This window comes from Protomyctophum bolini (assembly GCF_963924005.1).
Source record: "Protomyctophum bolini genome assembly, chromosome: 1".
NCBI lineage: Eukaryota > Metazoa > Chordata > Actinopteri > Myctophiformes > Myctophidae > Protomyctophum > Protomyctophum bolini.
The window spans coordinates 17,250,373-17,268,280 of NC_137862.1; the positions used below are offsets into that span (position 1 = coordinate 17,250,373).

Genomic DNA, 17,908 nt, shown 5'->3' on the forward strand with positions numbered 1-17,908 from the left:
CTGTAGACATGTTATGAGCTACTTCCTGTCAAGAAATTCCATGCAGGTGATTTGTTGGAGTTTGGAAGTGCTCGGTGAATATCACTCAAGAGCAGCAGGAGGTTCCTTTACTGATAACAAGCACTCTGACACTTAGAAAAATAATCACCTGCAAGGAATTTCTTGACAGGAAGTAGCTCATAGTGGATTTTTATGAAAGAAACACTTTGCAGATAGAAATAGGATCATTCACGCTTTTCGCACAGCTGCAATGTTGGTGAGTTTGACGTTGACTTTTCTGTTTGGATGAATGGATTAATGTCAATGGGAAATTGCACCTATAGTTTCCACCTTGCTGGCAACATGGCTGCGGTGTGCATGAGGTCAATAGGTTGGAAGGTAAGGATCCTCGCGGTGCTCAAGGGCACCTCAGTCCGGTTCCAAAGCCAAGCGGAGGAAAGAAAGCCTGGCTCTGCCGTGCTCCTCGCGCAGATGTTCTTCGCCGACTGTACAGTCTCCCAGTCGACTGTACAGTCTCCCAGTCACACAACCGCCGCTTCTCCGATGTCTCGGCTGCTGCCGCCCCACTTTTTTTTTTCTCTTTTTTTATGCTGCGGAGAAGCTGCGAGTCGCTGCTGCCACCTCTCTCACCCCGTCTCCGTATAGCGTACCGTATATCCCCCCCCCCACACCCGTACAGCCCCTAGATATTCACATGTGAAAGTCACAACTCCAGTTATGAGTCTGTGAGAGTTTGCACTCACACAGCAACTAACAGCTCACCCTGACAGGTGAGAAGCGCCCACTCACGCACAAGCTCTCTCTCTCTCTCTCTCTCTCTCTCTCTCTCTCTCTCTCTCACTCCCCTCGTTCTGTCAGTATCCCCGAGTCGCTTCCCCCCCCCCTCTCTCTCTCTCTCCTCTCCCGCTGTCAGGTGTGCGTGCCGTGCGTGCATACATACTGAATGTGTAAGACGTGTGCATATATAGTACACGCACACAGATACGCATAAATAAGCTGTGTAAAGTGGCCGTCTCTCTAGACTCATGTCATTATATAGCCTTTATCTGTTGGTGGTAATGAGTGCCGAGGCCAGAGCACACTTACTGTTCTGGGAAGCTATAGAGCTGCAGGGCAGCACAGGGCCATTCTATTCAAGAACAAGGCCGGGGCCAAGCAAACAGAGATGTGAAAGTAAACACGCTCTGCTCCTGCGGCTATTTCACTCTCTCTCTCTCTCTCTCTCTCTCTCTCCCTCCCTCCTTCCATCACTCGTTCTCCACCATCTCTCACCTCTCTCCCTTCACCCCCCCTGTCCCCATTGCTCCTTCTATCCATATATTTATCCTTATACTTCCTTTCACCTCTCTCTCTCTCTCTCTCTCTCTCTCTCCCCACTGCTCTGTAATCCTACAGCAGATGATGCAACAGCAAGCAGCCCTGATGGCTGCCACACAGGGCTCCTACCTGAACCCCATGGCAGCCATCGCCGCCGCACAAATGCAGCAAATGGCAGCTTTCAATGTCAACGGTCTGGTGGCTACCCCCATGACACCGTCCTCAGGTATGGAACACACGCACGCACACACACACACACACACACACACACACACACACACACACACACACACACACACACACACATGTGCACAGACAGACCCACACACGTTCCACATAGACTACACAAACACGCACGCACGCGCACACACACACACACACACACACGCACACGCACACGCACACACACACACAGGAGATGGTCACGACATTCCATCTCTCCCTGCTATACCCCCTAGAACATTTCATTAGCAAGAATTATACGTTATAAGCGTTGATAATATATTCATTCAAGGCCTTTTTTTTGCGTTCGCCCTTGTTACATCTTTGAAGAGCGAGTGACGGCTCCGTAGTGTTTCTGAGCTACAGCTGACATTGTGCCGGTGCACTGAAAGGGAGGGGAGGGCTTGTAGTGGGGCAGAGCATGATGGGAGATGATGTACAACGTCCCTTGACACTCATTGGCAGCCACGGTATAGTCGTTGTCTCCCCCCCCCCCCCCCCCACACACACACACACACTTTCTCATTTTCTCTCTCTCTTGCTCTGTCTGTTTCTCTCTCTCTCATTTCTCTTTCATTCTCCCGCGCTCGCTCGGGGGACACGCTACTGTGTGTCTTTTCCGGGAGCTGAGCCAATCTGATGTCTTTGGAATGCAAGAGTCCTTGGCTTATAAGAGCAAAGATTTGCTTGAGATAATCCCGGACCCGAGCCTGACCTGTCTTCCCCCGGCCCCCCTCTTGTCACCGGGAAGCTTTACCGGCTCGACACTAAGTAGGCAGGTCGCCTGAAGGCAGGGGCACACCGGCAACATATTAAGTAAAGTGGCTTTGCCCGGCGTACACACGGCATTTGTAATCCACAAAGCCTACGCAAGCCCAGGTAATGCCTATCAAACGTAATCCTACATGACTTAAATGCCCTTCACCGGGATTAGAAAAATAATAATAAGCCATTGGTTACAAAAGGGCAGCGGCAAGGTGACAGGCGGTCCAGAAAATATTACCCACATTAAAAGAAAAGTTCACTGCCGTGTGTGGTGGTAGAGCAGACAACCCCCCCCCCCCCCCTCCTCCCAACACAACCACCCACACACCCCCGCCACTCCAATTAAATGGCTGTCCAATTAGGTCACATGACAGTTGTCCCTATAATGAAACTGTCATCTTTTTTTTTCTTCTCCTTTGCAGGCACCAGCACGCCCCCGGGCATCGGTGGCACAACGGTGCCCAGCATAGCCGCCCCCCTCGGGGTCAACGGGTTCAGTGCCCTGCCTCCTCAGAGCAACGGTCCCACCTCTGAACCCATCTACACCAACGGGATTCATCCTTACCCAGGTGAGACTATTAAGCAAGCCTCGCTTCCACTTGATGCAATTAACGGCTGCAACAGGTAAGCGGATAACCGTTACATTATTTGTTTGTTATACCGGTCATTTCCTGATGCAAAGGTACAGTATAGGATACTTTTAATAAAAATGATGCCTGATTGCCACGTTACAAAGGTAATACTGCTTTATTGCTGGCAATGGTGTTGCCTTTATGAAGGGAAAAATAAACAACCTTATGTTGTCGCCAAATCAATAGAAAATAAGCTAAATTTAAATATTGGAATGGTTGTTTTTGTTTATGTTGATTGTGAGCTTTCTGCTTTGTCTGTCTTTCCTGTTCCTTGGGTTACTCATAGCACAACAGTCATGTTGGAAAGAAGTTACTGTACTTACCAATAATATGAACGAAGGCTCTGTTCCATTTATTGTAGCACAGTGGTTCTCATCTCAAAGCTTTTTATTTCAAAACGTGTCAGATGTAATATGTAAAGTCTGTTGCGCCCACAATCACTCTGGGTGATTACAGTACAGCAGCGTCTCACTGTTCACAAGTAGAGTGCACTCTCCTTTTTTATCTCACACGCTCTTGACACCGCCATCATCTCTCGGTTGAATTGTGGCATTTAAGTTTCGGAGGGTCAATCAAAAGAAAAAAAAATGTCTTTGGCAGATTCTTCAGAGCAGACGGTCCTTCTGTTTTTCATGATGAATCCATCAGTCCATCCATCAGTCCATTACTGTTAATTTGATGAGTTCTCTTCGACTCCTTAATGTTGTCTGGGACTGATTCTCTCTCTCCCGCACGCACGCACGCACGCACGCACACACACAGTCAAGCACACACATCAGGCTATTTTTGGTACATGACACCATCTCACAACTAAGTCCAAACCAGACTTCTGAACCTAACCTCTAAATCAGCAGCCCCCCAAGTCAGAGGTCTGGAGGTCCTCCCCACTGTCCCCAGAAACCTTTTAACAGTACTACCCTGTATTCTGGTCTGGAATCTTGTACTTTTATCAGGCTTTTTGCTTTTACTCTTCCCTTAAAAAGGCTACAAGTCAGCTTACAGAAATGGATTTGATGACTGAAGCAATTACTTTGATACATGGAGTGTACTGTATGTGTACAATATATGTGGGACTGGAATTTTTTCCAGTCATAATAAACACAAAGCGACAGTAAAAGTGTAACATTCCCACTCTCTCTCTCTCTCTCTCTCTCTCTCTCTCTCTCTCTCTCTCTCTCTCTCGTGTGTGTGTGTGTGTCTGTGTGTGTGTGTGTGTGTGTGTGTGTGTGTGTGTGTGTGTGTGTGTGTGTGTGTGTGTGTGTCTGTGTGTCTGTGTGTGTGTGTGTGTGTGTGTGTGCGCGTGTGCGCGCGTGTGCGCGCGTGTGCGCGCGCGTGCGTGCGTGCGTGCGTGCGTGCGTGCGTGCGTGCGTGCGGGCGTGCGTGCCAGAAACAAAGTGCCATGCGAAGTGAGAGAGACCATTACTCTTGTGATTTCTACTTCTAGGAAAGTGTCTATTGTTCACACACACACACACACACACACACACACACACACACACACACAAAAACCAACAAACACGTACAATTGCAGGCATTATGCAAGGCGGCTGCAATGGTAATGAACTACAAAGTGGTTTGTTTGGCATGTGGTTAATATTTGATGCAAACATCTGGGACGAACAGGCATTTTGAAAAACTGTACGATATGACAACCCAAATCTTTCTCTCCCTCCCCCACGCCATTCATTGTAGGCAGCCTCTCGTCCTGTCACGCTCGCTCTCAGGCGCTTTCACTTCCTTTTTGCTCTCTCCCTGCATTTTGCACTCGCACACATTTCTCATTTCTTTCTCGGTCCCGCCTCTCTTTCTCTCTGTACCTCTTGATCTTTGTCCTTTCTCTCCATTCTCTCTCTTTGCCTTTTTTCCCCCTCTCTTTTTTCCTTGCGGTCTCTCCCTTTTCTCTCTCTTTCCCGCACACTCCGTCGAATCACATCTCCGTTCTCATTCGTTCTCTGCCCTTTCTCATGTGTCCTTTGCTCTCTCCATTTCTCCCCTTTTCTCTCTTATTATCCTCCCCACCCCATCTCTCTCTCTCTCTCTCTCTCTCTCTCTCTCTCTCTCTCTGCAGCACAGAGCCCGACAGTGAATGACCCTCTCCAGCAGGCTTATGCGGGCGTGCAACACTACGCAGGTGATCTGTCATTCCTCAGTCATCCCCCTCTTTGGTTTCACACACGCACTGACGCACACAAGCACACGCAAGAAGGTGAGGAGGCCAACATCCACCACAACATCCACCACCACATGCATCAGGTGTTATCTCAAAGTGGGGTCCTGGAGGCCTCAATGCAGTTCAACTGCTTTAAAAATGTGGGAAATAAATACACAAATCTTTGTATTGGGGTTCCCTCCCTGGCATAAAATAGTTAAATACATCGTCTACGAGACGAGAAAAAGTTTAAAGAGAGCCACGGCCACACATGATAGACTTTATACTTTCTCCTTGACTTCTGCCTACTTCGTACTTTGTGCGGTATACGACCGTGTCGCGCAAACGATAAGCGGCGTGGCCGTACTATAAAGCTTGCATAAATCCGGCGCTCAGGTCTCACTCTATCCTGATCTATTATAGCGTTCTCTCCTTCTCTCTCTCTCTCTCTTACTCTCTGTATCTTTGAGTCGGCTGTAGTTAAACAACGCTATGTATGGCTCTTTTTCCCTGTTTCTGTGTCATGCTCTTTGTGGTGATCCACCAGGCAAGCGAGCGTAGGCTCTGAGCCATAATGCAATTTATTTATGCCATGTCTGGAGGGATGGGAACAATGGAATAATGATTTGAGTTTTGTTGTGTCAAATATGAAAATGGAGACGTGCAAATAAAAAAAGAAAAAAAAATCCACTCTTCTTCCATTCTCTTGCCTCTCTCTGTCACCCTCTCTCTCTGTCTATCTCTGTCTCCCCCCCCTCTCTCTCTCTCTCTCCCTTTGTAACAGCAGCCTACCCAGCCGCATATGCGCCAATCAGCCAAGCGTTCCCACAGCAACCCACCATCATTCCCCAGCAACAGCGCGAAGGTAAGAAAAGAGTAAAGCGAGAGAGAAAGTGAGCGCGCCCACCCAAGATAAAAGGTGATAATTGCCATGTTCCATTCTAATGTAGCTCCGCTGCTTTGAATTAGCGAGGGAGAGAAGGGAAGCTGGCTGGGGGGGGGGGGGGGGGGGGGGGGGGAATTGAGTGCGGAAAAAGCCCATTTAAAGAGATGAACATTAGCGACAAGATGGAAAGTTACTCTGTCATTATTCAAAAACTGCACTAATTCAAACTTGCGGCATTCGACTGCTTAATCAGTCCATTACAATGTGTTTAAGTGGTTATAAATATTCATTAGATTAATTAGCTGCATGCATAATCATTTATTACGATTCCTGGGTTTTTTAGTGTTCTTATGCCAAAGCACTAAGACGTAATAAAGCATAGGATATATACCGCAATGGTAAATCACTCCTCTTGACACGATTTGTCACTCACTATTATTCATTCTCACGGTGTATGACTGTGTGAAGAGACAGACAGCCTTCTGTGGTATGAATATTCAGAGAGGCAACCTGGAGATGAAGTGGTGTGTGTGTGTGTGTGTGTGTGTGTGTGTGTGTGTGTGTGTGTGTGTGTGTGTGTGTGTGTGTGTGTGTCGTTCGTTCGTGGGTGCGTGCGTGCGTGCGTATGTGTCAGGTTAGGTTAGGTTAGGTTGTGTTGGTGTTCCTTCATACTGAAAGTGCAAGCGTGGGTCACCACAGAGTTATTTTCAAGGGGGAAAAAACGTTGTACGACTCACTATAGATTAGGCTTAATAATGAAAGGAAATGCACTGCATGCGTACAGTATGTTGATGAGTTGCATCGTGTTGATAGTCATGATGGTGATAGTCATGATAGTGATAGTCATGATGGTGATAGTCATGATGGTGATAGTCATGATGGTGATAGTCATGATGGTGATAGTCATGATAGTGATAGTCATGATAGTGATAGTCATGATAGTGATAGTCATGATGGTGATAGTCATGATGGTGATAGTCATGATGGTGATAGTCATGATGGTGATAGTCATGATGGTGATAGTCATGATAGTGATAGTCATGATGGTGATAGTCATGATAGTGATAGTCATGATGGTGATAGTCATGATAGTGATAGTCATGATGGTGATAGTCATGATAGTGATAGTCATGATGGTGATAGTCATGATGGTGATAGTCATGATGGTGATAGTCATGATGGTGATAGTCATGATGGTGATAGTCATGATAGTGATAGTCATGATGGTGATAGTCATGATGGTGATAGTCATGATGGTGATAGTCATGATAGTGATAGTCATGATGGTGATAGTCATGATGGTGATAGTCATGATGGTGATAGTCATGATAGTGATAGTCATGATGGTGATAGTCATGATAGTGATAGTCATGATGGTGATAGTCATGATGGTGATAGTCATGATGGTGATAGTCATGATGGTGATAGTCATGATAGTGATAGTCATGATAGTGATAGTCATGATAGTGATAGTCATGATAGTGATAGTCATGATGGTGATAGTCATGATAGTGATAGTCATGATGAAAACTATTTTCACTAGTTTGGGTCCCGGGCAAACATCTAATTAGTAATTTGTCTCATGGGTCATGAGCTAAAAAGTTTGGGAACCACTCACGTAAAGTATAGCATGATGTAGTGCAACTCAGACGATGAACACGTGCACACACCAGCACATGCAACACCAACAACACGTGCACACACCAGCACATGCAACACCAACAACACGGCTGCAATGCATCCTCGGTATTGCAGCACTTGCTGCAATCATAGTTATGTTTTCTTTTCTTTTCTAACAAGTTTTTGTTTCAAAGTCTGTGTTCATTTCACAAATTTCACGACAATACAGAACAGTAATTAGAATAAATACACACGTGACAATGAGGACTATAAACTACTGATATGTACAGCATGTCTCCAATGCCTGCCGGTATCACATATAAATCTATAATTCAGCTCTATACATATCCATTCCATATATCATGCATGTATACGTCACATTCAATATTATACACCACGTTATATTTATACATACAGTAAGCCAGTGTTTCCCAACCTTTTTTCGGCCAGGGCCAATCAGGCAGGACTCCTTTCCATAAACTTCACTTGAAAGTTACGTTTGGCAAACTTAAATAATTGTGACAACAGTAAAAGTTTTTATAACATGAAGGATCTAGCTCTTCTCTGCGTGACATGTTTCTGTCGCCTGTGTGCGCTGTAGCTACACCCCCAGACGATTTACAAGTCCACCTCACGTCACTGTTGCAACACTGTGTGGGCTTATAGGTCAGCTCAGCTGTATTCCACATCTACACGAGAAAAAGCAGCAGGCTGCTCTGGACCGGAGCGCACAGAGGCATAAGTACCTGTCCTGCAAGGCGAGTAGGGGTGATGTGATGGCCCCATACAAAGCCATAAATTAGCATTTCTACGGCCGAGGGATAGCTTCACTAAATGGACAGGCGATTGTCTGTGTGTCCATGATGGACGAGTTGTCAATGGAATGCAGCGCAGCTATTGTTGTCCGGGGAGGTGTTACATTCATTCCATTTCTTTTCTGGCACACTTTGGCATTCCAGACGGCACACTAAAGTGCCGCAGCACACAGGTTGAGAATCACTGCAGTAAGCCATAGAGAAACGAAGTCTGACATCACTGCCGATAGATGCTGCTATCCCCCTGGGTCAAAGAGTTATGTTTTCTATTTAAAATACCATAGGGTCTCAATATCAACGTGACATATACAGTATTAGTCTAACCGTGTTCCAAAAATAAACAAATAAGCCTGGGGATTTTGCTCACGTATATGAAGCATCAAACTGTAGTACGAAAATAAATGCATTTTCTCCAAACACAGGCAAATCAACATAATAATAAACAACACAGAGTCACATACAGTGACAGAATCGCCGGACTGATTTGTTTATTTATTTTAACACAGTTTTTACAGTATTATGAGGCGATTCAAAGATGTTCCCATAGTATTTTCAGTAGAAATACTTCTGTGACCCAGGGCATAACGGAGTGACGTCAGGACTTTGATACTCTATTTGAACTCTCGTGTCGTTCTTCAAAGCAAAAGGAAGCTCCACAATCCACATCACTCCACAGCCATGATGATAGCCTTAGCAGAATCAACACTCACTGTTTAGAACAGCTAATATTACGTGGGCGATTTATGTTTAAATTACAGTACACATATCACATTTTTACTTTACAGTTGCTACAGAAACCTTATCTCCATACTACAGTTGCTACAGAAACCTTATCTCCATACTGTATTTAAACAATTTAAATGCTTTTTCGAAAGTTAATGTCCTAAACTACATCAGCATACAAGAGTGTCGCACAAAAGTAGTGACAATAGTACAAGCTCACCACTCGTGCAATATGCCACACAATATGAGCTTGTAGATTGTCTATTTTCACTATTTTAATTAAAAACATAAAACTACATCATTATAATAATTATGTAGGAACGGGTTTGGACATACAGGATTTCCTCCTGACCGCAAAGAATCACAGTTGCCCATGTGGATTTGTAGACAGTTTTACTAAGTGTCTCACGCAACCTTCTGAGGTGGTTTATGTGATTGTACTGTACTGATATACCTATACTGTGCCTCGGAAAAGTAATTGCACTATAATTCCTCTAACCCGCGTAAATGGTGCGCCAGGCGGCTGTGGATTGAGGCAGCAGACTTGGCACACAGGCACATACTGAATGCCCCGGGTTATCAGAAACTACAGCGTATGTGAGAAGTTTATTTATGAATATTCGGGAGCCGACGTATACGTTTCATATGAACATTTTCTTTTTTGATTGATCGATTGATTGATTGATTGATTATTAGTAAAAAAAAGAAACAGCACAGGGGTACAGTGAAACATTTTCAGGTATAAGCTGAGTATGAGTATGAGTTGCAGTAAATACCAATCCCCTTCTCACGGTTTCGGATGTTATCTCCGTATTTAATGTTCGTCATCAGCCGTTATCAACACCATTCAATGCAGCCATGCAGTATGGACATTGTTGTCAGCTATTGTCCGATAGGGCTTTGTCTGACTATTACTAAGCGTAACGGCTACTCTAACCACAGTCTTATCCGGTCACTCATATCAGTCTTAACCGGCCATGTAAGTCAGTTTCATGATGTTTTCACTTCAGCGGCAGTCGCCTGCTGTCGAGGACATTTGGAATACACTAATCTGTTATTAATTTAAGGAAGAACTCATGTGAATTCTTGTCTCTTGTGCCAATACTTGTTTTGTATTTATGTGTCTATCTTTGTTGACATTTGACCTGTGGTTCAGAAATGGACAGAGAGAAGTGTCTTCCCACTGTTGACACTGTGATAAGACCCACCACCTCTCCCTGAGTGACTGGATGAAGGTATTTAAGCTAAAGTCTGCACTGGTTTGTGTTGAGTCCATAGTATGAGTGTTCCCTTGTGACACTTGATGCTGGTTCCAGTATTCGAATACTTATAAACTTCTGATACTTTGAAAGTCTGAATTGTGTCTGACTGTCTGTCTCATTATGTTATTTTATTGTGTTATGAGTGCTCTCCAACAGATTTCATTAACACTACTCGCGGTAGGCAGTATGTGGAAATACTGGCTGCATTGGTCTTGATAAGAACATTCTGGTGATTATAGGTTGGTTCCATTCTACATGCTGATGTTGTCGACTCAATGGTCTCGTTCACTTTCATTGTCAAGCACTGTTTTGTAAATGAATGCCCGACTTGATCATATTACACGAAAGTATCAAATAATAGCTGATCTAAGAGCTGATCAAAACCTGTTTGAGACTGTATATCTGCTCCTTTTGCTATTGCTATATGGTTTTGATTCCTGAAAAGAAACCGTTTTGGAGATATGAGGTTTTTCACCCGACAGTGGCGTGCATTTTCTTGGATATGAACCATATGGGTATCGCCCTGCCGATATGGTGCCGCTCAGTGCTGGCATTCACTTGGCACGGGCAACCGCTTCATGGCTCTGGCCTCACTTGGGCTCACCTCACGGGAGCACAAGCCCACTTCTGTCAGCACACCTGCCTTGATGCAAAAAGTCATTCGAATCAAAACATTTTGGGGGGAAATGTTGCTGTACTATTACTATAGGTGAAATGGAGATTGGTGAACTGACGGTCCATGGTTATCGTCTGGTTTTGACTTTGAGCCAAGCTCCACCCCTATGGATCTTAACCATCACCCCAATCAATTATTCAGGGAAGAATATTAGTAAAACTAAGTTACAAAAGAAATATATAGCATACAGTACATGCTGAGTGATTTGGTGTAGACAGAAGAAAGCGGTCCCAAGTACAGAGACAACTCAGATCCAGTTTAATTTTAGAGGGTTTAAGGGTTATGCCTGATTAAACGGACCTGATGAAGATCCTGTAAGACTCCAAACGTTGTCTACTCAATGAAGTGATCCTTTGCCTTGAAGACGGTATGCAGGCTCTACATCTTTGTATATTATTATGCACACATTTTAGTTGTTTTGTGAGGATACTGTAGGTTTCAATGTATGATGATTCATTATATAGTCTGTGGTCAAACAAATGTCAGTTTAATGAGAGCAAGCCGTGTCACTGGACGGAAGCAAAGCAACACTATTTGCTTCGTTTGTTCACACTTTGGTAATCTCCAGGAACAATCTCCATGTTGCCATCGAGATTTGACTTGTGCTATCATGTTTGCCCAATTAGTGAGGCTGTGGATGGAGTTCAAGAATAGAATAACCTTTTCTTCCACGCAGTCGAACAGACAAGCTGGCAAAGATGTGAAGAAGGAGGTGTGAAGTGTCCAGTCACTAATAATAACGCTGGCCGTCACATTATAGCCGGGAGGCTAGTATATATATAAGCATGTGCAGCAACACAGAAAATGTTGGACACAAAAATTGCCCAAGCAGCAGATGTTCTCCCACCTCAAATGTTTTTCAAAGTGTGAATTCTGCTCAAGACGCACTTTTATATAAACAGCCAGAGCCAAAGCCTCTGTCCCTCCAGACTATATAACTGGCTCCACTCTATCAAGCGCCGTCTGTGTGTCCTCTATCTTGCCGAGGGACAGTGGCACTACAGTCTGCTGCCGCAGCCCTCTTATCAGCCCTCCACCCAGCCCCAGTCTCATCTCGTCATGCTATCACCCCGAGCAATGAGACAGGAGAGAAACCCCGCCAGCCAGCTAGCTAGTCAGCCAGCAGGCCAGTCATCCTACTAGCCAGCTAGTGAACCAGTCAGCCTGTAAGCCAGCTAGTCAGTCTCTTATAGCCAGTTAGTTTACTAGCCAGCCATCCAGTCAGCCTGTTAGCCAGCCAGATGCGAACCCACATTTCCGTCCAACACCTCTCTCTCTCTCTCTCTCTCTCTCTCTCTCTCTCTCTCTCTCTCCATCACTGTCATTTTCTCCTGTCTCTCCAGTCCATTCCACTTCTCATGAAATTGGCCAGTACAATATGCAGGCAGCTGGGTAGATGAGGGTGGAGGGGCGGACGGAGATTTGAAGCCAGTCCTACTGTCACCCAGTAATTGGGGCAAATACTTGGCTATACTTGTCTGTCTGTCTGTCTGTCTGTCTGTCTGTCTGTCTGTCTGTCTGTGTCTGTCTCTGTCTGTCTGTCTTTCTCCTCTTTATGATGTCAGTCTCTCTTTTTCGATGTGTCCATCTCTCAGACTCTTCCTGGTCTTCTGCATGTCCTCTTCCTAGTTCTCCCTCTTCCTATACTTGTATTTCTTTCTCTATCTCAATCGCACTTTCTCTCTCTCTCCATCCCTCCATCCATCTCTCTCTTTCTCTATCATCTCCCTTTCAATTGATTTCTGTCTTCCCCTCTCTGTTTCAATATCTCCCTATCCATCTCCCTTTCTATTAATTCCCTTATTTCCAATCTCTGCCTCTATCTATTCCTCTCTCTCTGTCTCTGGGCGTGTCCCACATTGCCCCCTCATAAGCTCTCTGTCCTGTTCTCTCCCCCCCACCACCAGGGCCAGAAGGCTGCAACCTGTTTATTTACCACCTGCCCCAGGAGTTCGGAGACGCGGAGCTCATGCAAATGTTCCTGCCTTTTGGCAACGTCATCTCCGCCAAAGTCTTCGTGGACCGAGCGACCAATCAGAGCAAATGTTTTGGTGAGTCGAACAACGTCAAGGGGAGAGGGAGGGCGTCGAGGCAAACAACACCCCATAACGAAGAAAACAAACAAACAAACGCAGACAGACATTTTGAATCTAACAAGCCGACGAGACGGGAGTGGGAGATATGCGTGGCCAGGTCTGTTCATTTTGGCAATCCCCTCATGCCCTCTGTGTTGCTTTTCTGGCAATTAATGTTTGCTTTTCCTTTTACTCCCCATGTCTATCCTCATCAAGGCGCAATTAACATTTGAAAAGTGGCGTTACATGCCACTGAGCAGGAGAGGAGAGGAGAGGAGAAAGAGAGAGAGAGAGAGAGAGAGAGAGAGTCGCTGCATGGGTAGAGGTTGGATCGGGCCGGTGGGGGCGGTGGATTCTAATCACCTAACACGGCGGGCATCATGACAGAGGCCAGGTTCACATTGTCCCCATGCCCGCTGCCTCCTCAGCGCTCCTGTTTGCTCATGGCGTTCCGCTGTTCACCCAGACACCTCGCGTGCCTGTTGACCCAGACTTCACTGTGTGATGATGGGCATTTACCTCACACCAACTGCCCATCATCCTCTCTGTCGCTATACGCTCTAATCAACACACATCTTCCTCTGTGTGTCTTCCAGCATCTGACCCCGCGTCTCTACTCCCCAGTAGATCTCCTCCTCTCCTCTCCTCTCCTCTCCTCTCCTCTCCTCTCCTCTCCTCTCCTCTCCTCTCCTCTCCTCTCCTCTCCTCTTTCTTCTCCTGTCGTTGTGGAGAAGGTGCATGGATCCAGTTGTCTTAAAGAGATAATAATAGACTGGTGTGGGTCTTGTTGTTGATTCAGTTGGACAGCAAACACTCAGGGGACAGTCTCAGAGAGACAGAAAGAGAGAGAGAGAGAGAGAGAGAGAGTGAGAGAGAGTGGGGGAGGGGTTGCGCACTGGACTCCTAACATCCAACACTGGCTCAATATTGCCCCTCCTTTTGACATGGCAGGTGCTCTCTCTCTCTCTCTCTCTCTCTCTCTCTCTCTCTCTCTCTATACTGCCTCTAATGCTCTTTCTTGCTCAGTCTAACAGAGCATGTCTATTATGTCTCTCACACACATGTACTATTTTTCTCTAACTTTGTCCCTTGATCGCCCCTACTGTCTCAGAGTAGAGAAAGAGAGAGACACCATCTCTCTCTCCCTCCCTCCCTCTCTCTCTCCCCCCTCTCTCTCTCTCTCTCTCTCTCTCTCTCTCTCTCTCTCTCTCTCTCTCTCTCCCTCTATATCTCTCTCTCTCTCTCCCTCCCCCCTCTCTCTCTCCCCCCCTCTCTCTCTCTCCCCTCCCAGGCACAGCACTGTCTGTCTCTGCCCTCTCTCTCAGCATATGCCTCTTGCTATCACTATCTGTCAGTCAACGAAGGGGAAGGACAAAGGGGCGGCGACATCATCTGTCTCACAGGGTTATTATTTCTCCGCTATTAATTAAGATCTTGGCTGAAAAACAATAATTTAACCGTTGATTTTTTTTCATATTTTTTTTTCATTATTATATATTTTTTTCTATACTCCTGTCTTTTTATAGCGGCCGCCTCCGGGCCTCTCGACGTGTGCGAGACATGAACAAATTAGACAGAAGATGCCGGGCATTAAGGGAACTCAAGTCATTAGGCTTCTTCCAGGAACTTGGAACGGGTTTCAAATGTGAGCTTAATCTCACTGTGGTTAATGGGCATGGTAGACGCCACACGCCATGTGGAGGGTATATGGTAGACGCCACACGCCATGTGGAGGGTCTATGGCAAACGCCACACGCCATGTGGAGGGTCTATGGCAAACGCCACACGCCATGTGGAGGGTCTATGGCAAATGCTACACACCATGTGGAGGGTCTATGCCTGGCAAATGCCACACGCCATGTGGAGCCATGTGGAGGGTCTATGGCGTGTAGAATGGCAAACGCCACACGCCATGTGGAGGGTATATGGCGTGTATAATGCACACTCTCTCGTTCATGAAGCTGCATGTTGTTGTTCCATGTTATTTATGTGGCCCACCCATCTGATCACTTAGCACAGCAGCAAACTGTCCGTGGCCCACCCATCTGACCACTCAGCACAGCAGCAAACTGTCCGTGGCCCACCCATCTGACCACTTAGCACATCAGCAAACTGTCTGTGGCCCACCCATCTGACCACTTAGCACAGCAGCAAAGTGTCCGTGGCCCACCCATCTGACCACTTAGCACAGCAGCAAACTGTCAGTGGCCCACCCACTTAGCACAGCAGCAAACTGTCCGTGGCCCACCCATCTGACCACTGAGCACAGCAGCAAACTGTCCGTGGCCCACCCATCTGACCACTTAGCACAGCAGCAAAGTGTCCGTGGCCCACCCATCTGACCACTGAGCACGGCAGCAAAGTGTCCGTGGCCCACCCATCTGACCACTGAGCACGGCAGCAAAGTGTCCGTGGCCCACCCATCTGACCACTGAGCACGGCAGCAAAGTGTCCGTGGCCCACCCATCTGACCACTTAGCACGGCAGCCGGACGACTTTAGATCATGTTTTATTATAATACTCAACCAATTTGATTGTGCTCCGGCTTGGATTGCATTGACATATAGTATGCTTTAAGTTCTTATTTATTGGGTATGTTTTTGTGAGGTACCCTAACAAAAAACTGGTGTCTATACTAGTCTATACTATACCCTGCCCCTGGTCAGCTGGGGCGAGCAGGGGGAGGCCGTATAGAGACCTGATGGAGGGGAAAGGAACTGGTTGGAATAACGTGTTGCTTCCACGCGCTACGTCCAACCGGGGAAACTCCCCCTGTCAGTGGATAGGAGGCGGCCTATACAGTGCTCATGCATTGAAGGAAGCATGAGCTCAGTTTGGGGCTCTCCCCAGGTTGGCAGAGGGAGAGTAGAGCCCAGGATGGTAATTGGCACCGGGAGAAACATGGGTTACAGAAAATATATATTTTTTAAACAAATACAGTAAAAGTTCTTATTTATTGATATCACAATGAATCTGTTTGAGTATAGTGAGGTTAGTTTGGGGTATCAGTGGCCACTTTGGACACAAATAACATGGCAGCCAACATCTTTGACTTCATTAACCATGAAGAAAATCTAGTTGTAATCTGTCAACAAAACTCACTGAATAGTGTATACTATAATGTATCCAGCCATATACTTCCAAAACACCTGTACTTTCACTCAGATGTTACTATTTTAAACTGTGGTTCTGCAAACCTTTTGTTTGGCTTCAGAACCTCCTTTCCTGCCCTGATCTCTGAATCCAAGTACCCATTTTGAGTACAACATTGTGTTTAGAAAACTGCTAGAGAAAACCTTAAATAGCATGGTATAAATTAATTAAAAAGTCATTGTTATCATTCATAACCCACCTTTTGAAGAATATTACAAAGAAAAGGAGTTGTAATTACACAACTGCCCTTAAACTTTAACCATAACAGTCAAGTGGCATTATGTTCACATATTTTGCAAAGAAGTCTTGCTTTGTCTCTGATAACAGTGCTGTTTTTCCATTGTCAAGGTTTTTTACCATATTGTCAAGGTTTATCATTGCATTTCTCATTTTGTCTGCAAACAAGGAGTGCACCTGGACATCATGTGAGCATGGGTTTCAACATAAGCATAGTTCCGTTTTTTTATACTTAATTCATCATCATGTGAGAAAAACAACAATTAACTCCATGAACTCAGGGGTGAGAGGGGGGGGGGGGGGGGGGGGGAGAGACATATTGCTTTGTGTAGACATGGCAAAGTCACACTTAAAACAATATGTGCAAAAGCACATCCCCACCTGCAATTATTAATGTGTTAATTAATGTTAGAGGCGTTAATGTAACCATTAACTCTGAGAGTATAAAGATGTAATCAAATAGACCAGGGTAGGCAACCTTGTGCCAACAGTGGCACAGTGGAGGCTAATCACTAACACACTGGCATAAGTGTGAGAGAGAGAGAGAGAGGTTTTTTCTTTTAAAAGGAAGTAGGCCTATTAAAATGAAGTTAAATGAAGTCCCTTCAGATTATAGGCTATTTTCAAATAGCCATAGGACTGACGTGGTTAATGTATGTTTAGTAATAATCCAAAAAAATCTACAAAGTAACTAAAGTTTTCAAATAAATGTAGTGGAGTAAAAGTACAATATTTTGATCCGAGATGTAGTTGAGTAGAAGTAAAGGTATTGGAAATTGGAAATACTCAAATAAATACCACAAAATTGTACAGTACTTACAGTATTTAAATGTACATATTACTATCCACGCCCTGTACAGTGTGCAGGGAGAGTGCAACACTAGATGGACACAACACAGAACAAATCATGGAATAAATGGGGTGTAATCTCTGTTTGTTAAAATAAGTGTTTTGTATACAGTAGCTCTATGCTCTGACAGTAATCACTACCGTCTCCACAGCTCTGTATCCGATCAGGAGAGAGAACTCAATACAGGATACAGGGTAATTGGTGAAGGGATGAAACAAAAATTAGCAGTCCGAATTGGAACTGAACACTAGAAAATTGAGGCGGATCTATTGTCTTTGTGTGGTTCTCTTTCCTGATTAGATGAAATTGGCATCCCGACCTGAAAATTATTTTTTTGTTTACTAAAGAGCGATGGAGGGATGGGGAGACGTCCCTGTCTACACTAAATAATTGTGTATGTTCTCAACTTCTTCCCAGAATATGGGGTTGGAGACTCAAGTGCTGAGGTTCAGGTCTTAGATACTGTATGCTTTTGTAAAAATCATATCAGCAGTGACCTCACCTAAATGCACTGTAAATTCAATAC

General features: G+C 45.3%; 1 protein-coding gene across 1 annotated transcript in view; it reads left to right on the forward strand.

Moving 5' to 3' along the window:
• Window positions 1-17,908, forward strand: part of LOC308310692 (CUGBP Elav-like family member 4) — a gene marked incomplete at its 5' end in the record, with an annotated part of 102,223 nt that overhangs the window by 51,915 nt on the left and 32,400 nt on the right. The window contains 5 exons of the mRNA XM_080757072.1: window positions 1,399-1,543; window positions 2,727-2,873; window positions 5,005-5,067; window positions 5,870-5,950; window positions 12,975-13,118. Of these exons, the coding sequence (XP_080613198.1) occupies window positions 1,399-1,543; window positions 2,727-2,873; window positions 5,005-5,067; window positions 5,870-5,950; window positions 12,975-13,118 (580 nt within the window). The remainder of the gene's footprint in view (window positions 1-1,398; window positions 1,544-2,726; window positions 2,874-5,004; window positions 5,068-5,869; window positions 5,951-12,974; window positions 13,119-17,908) is intronic.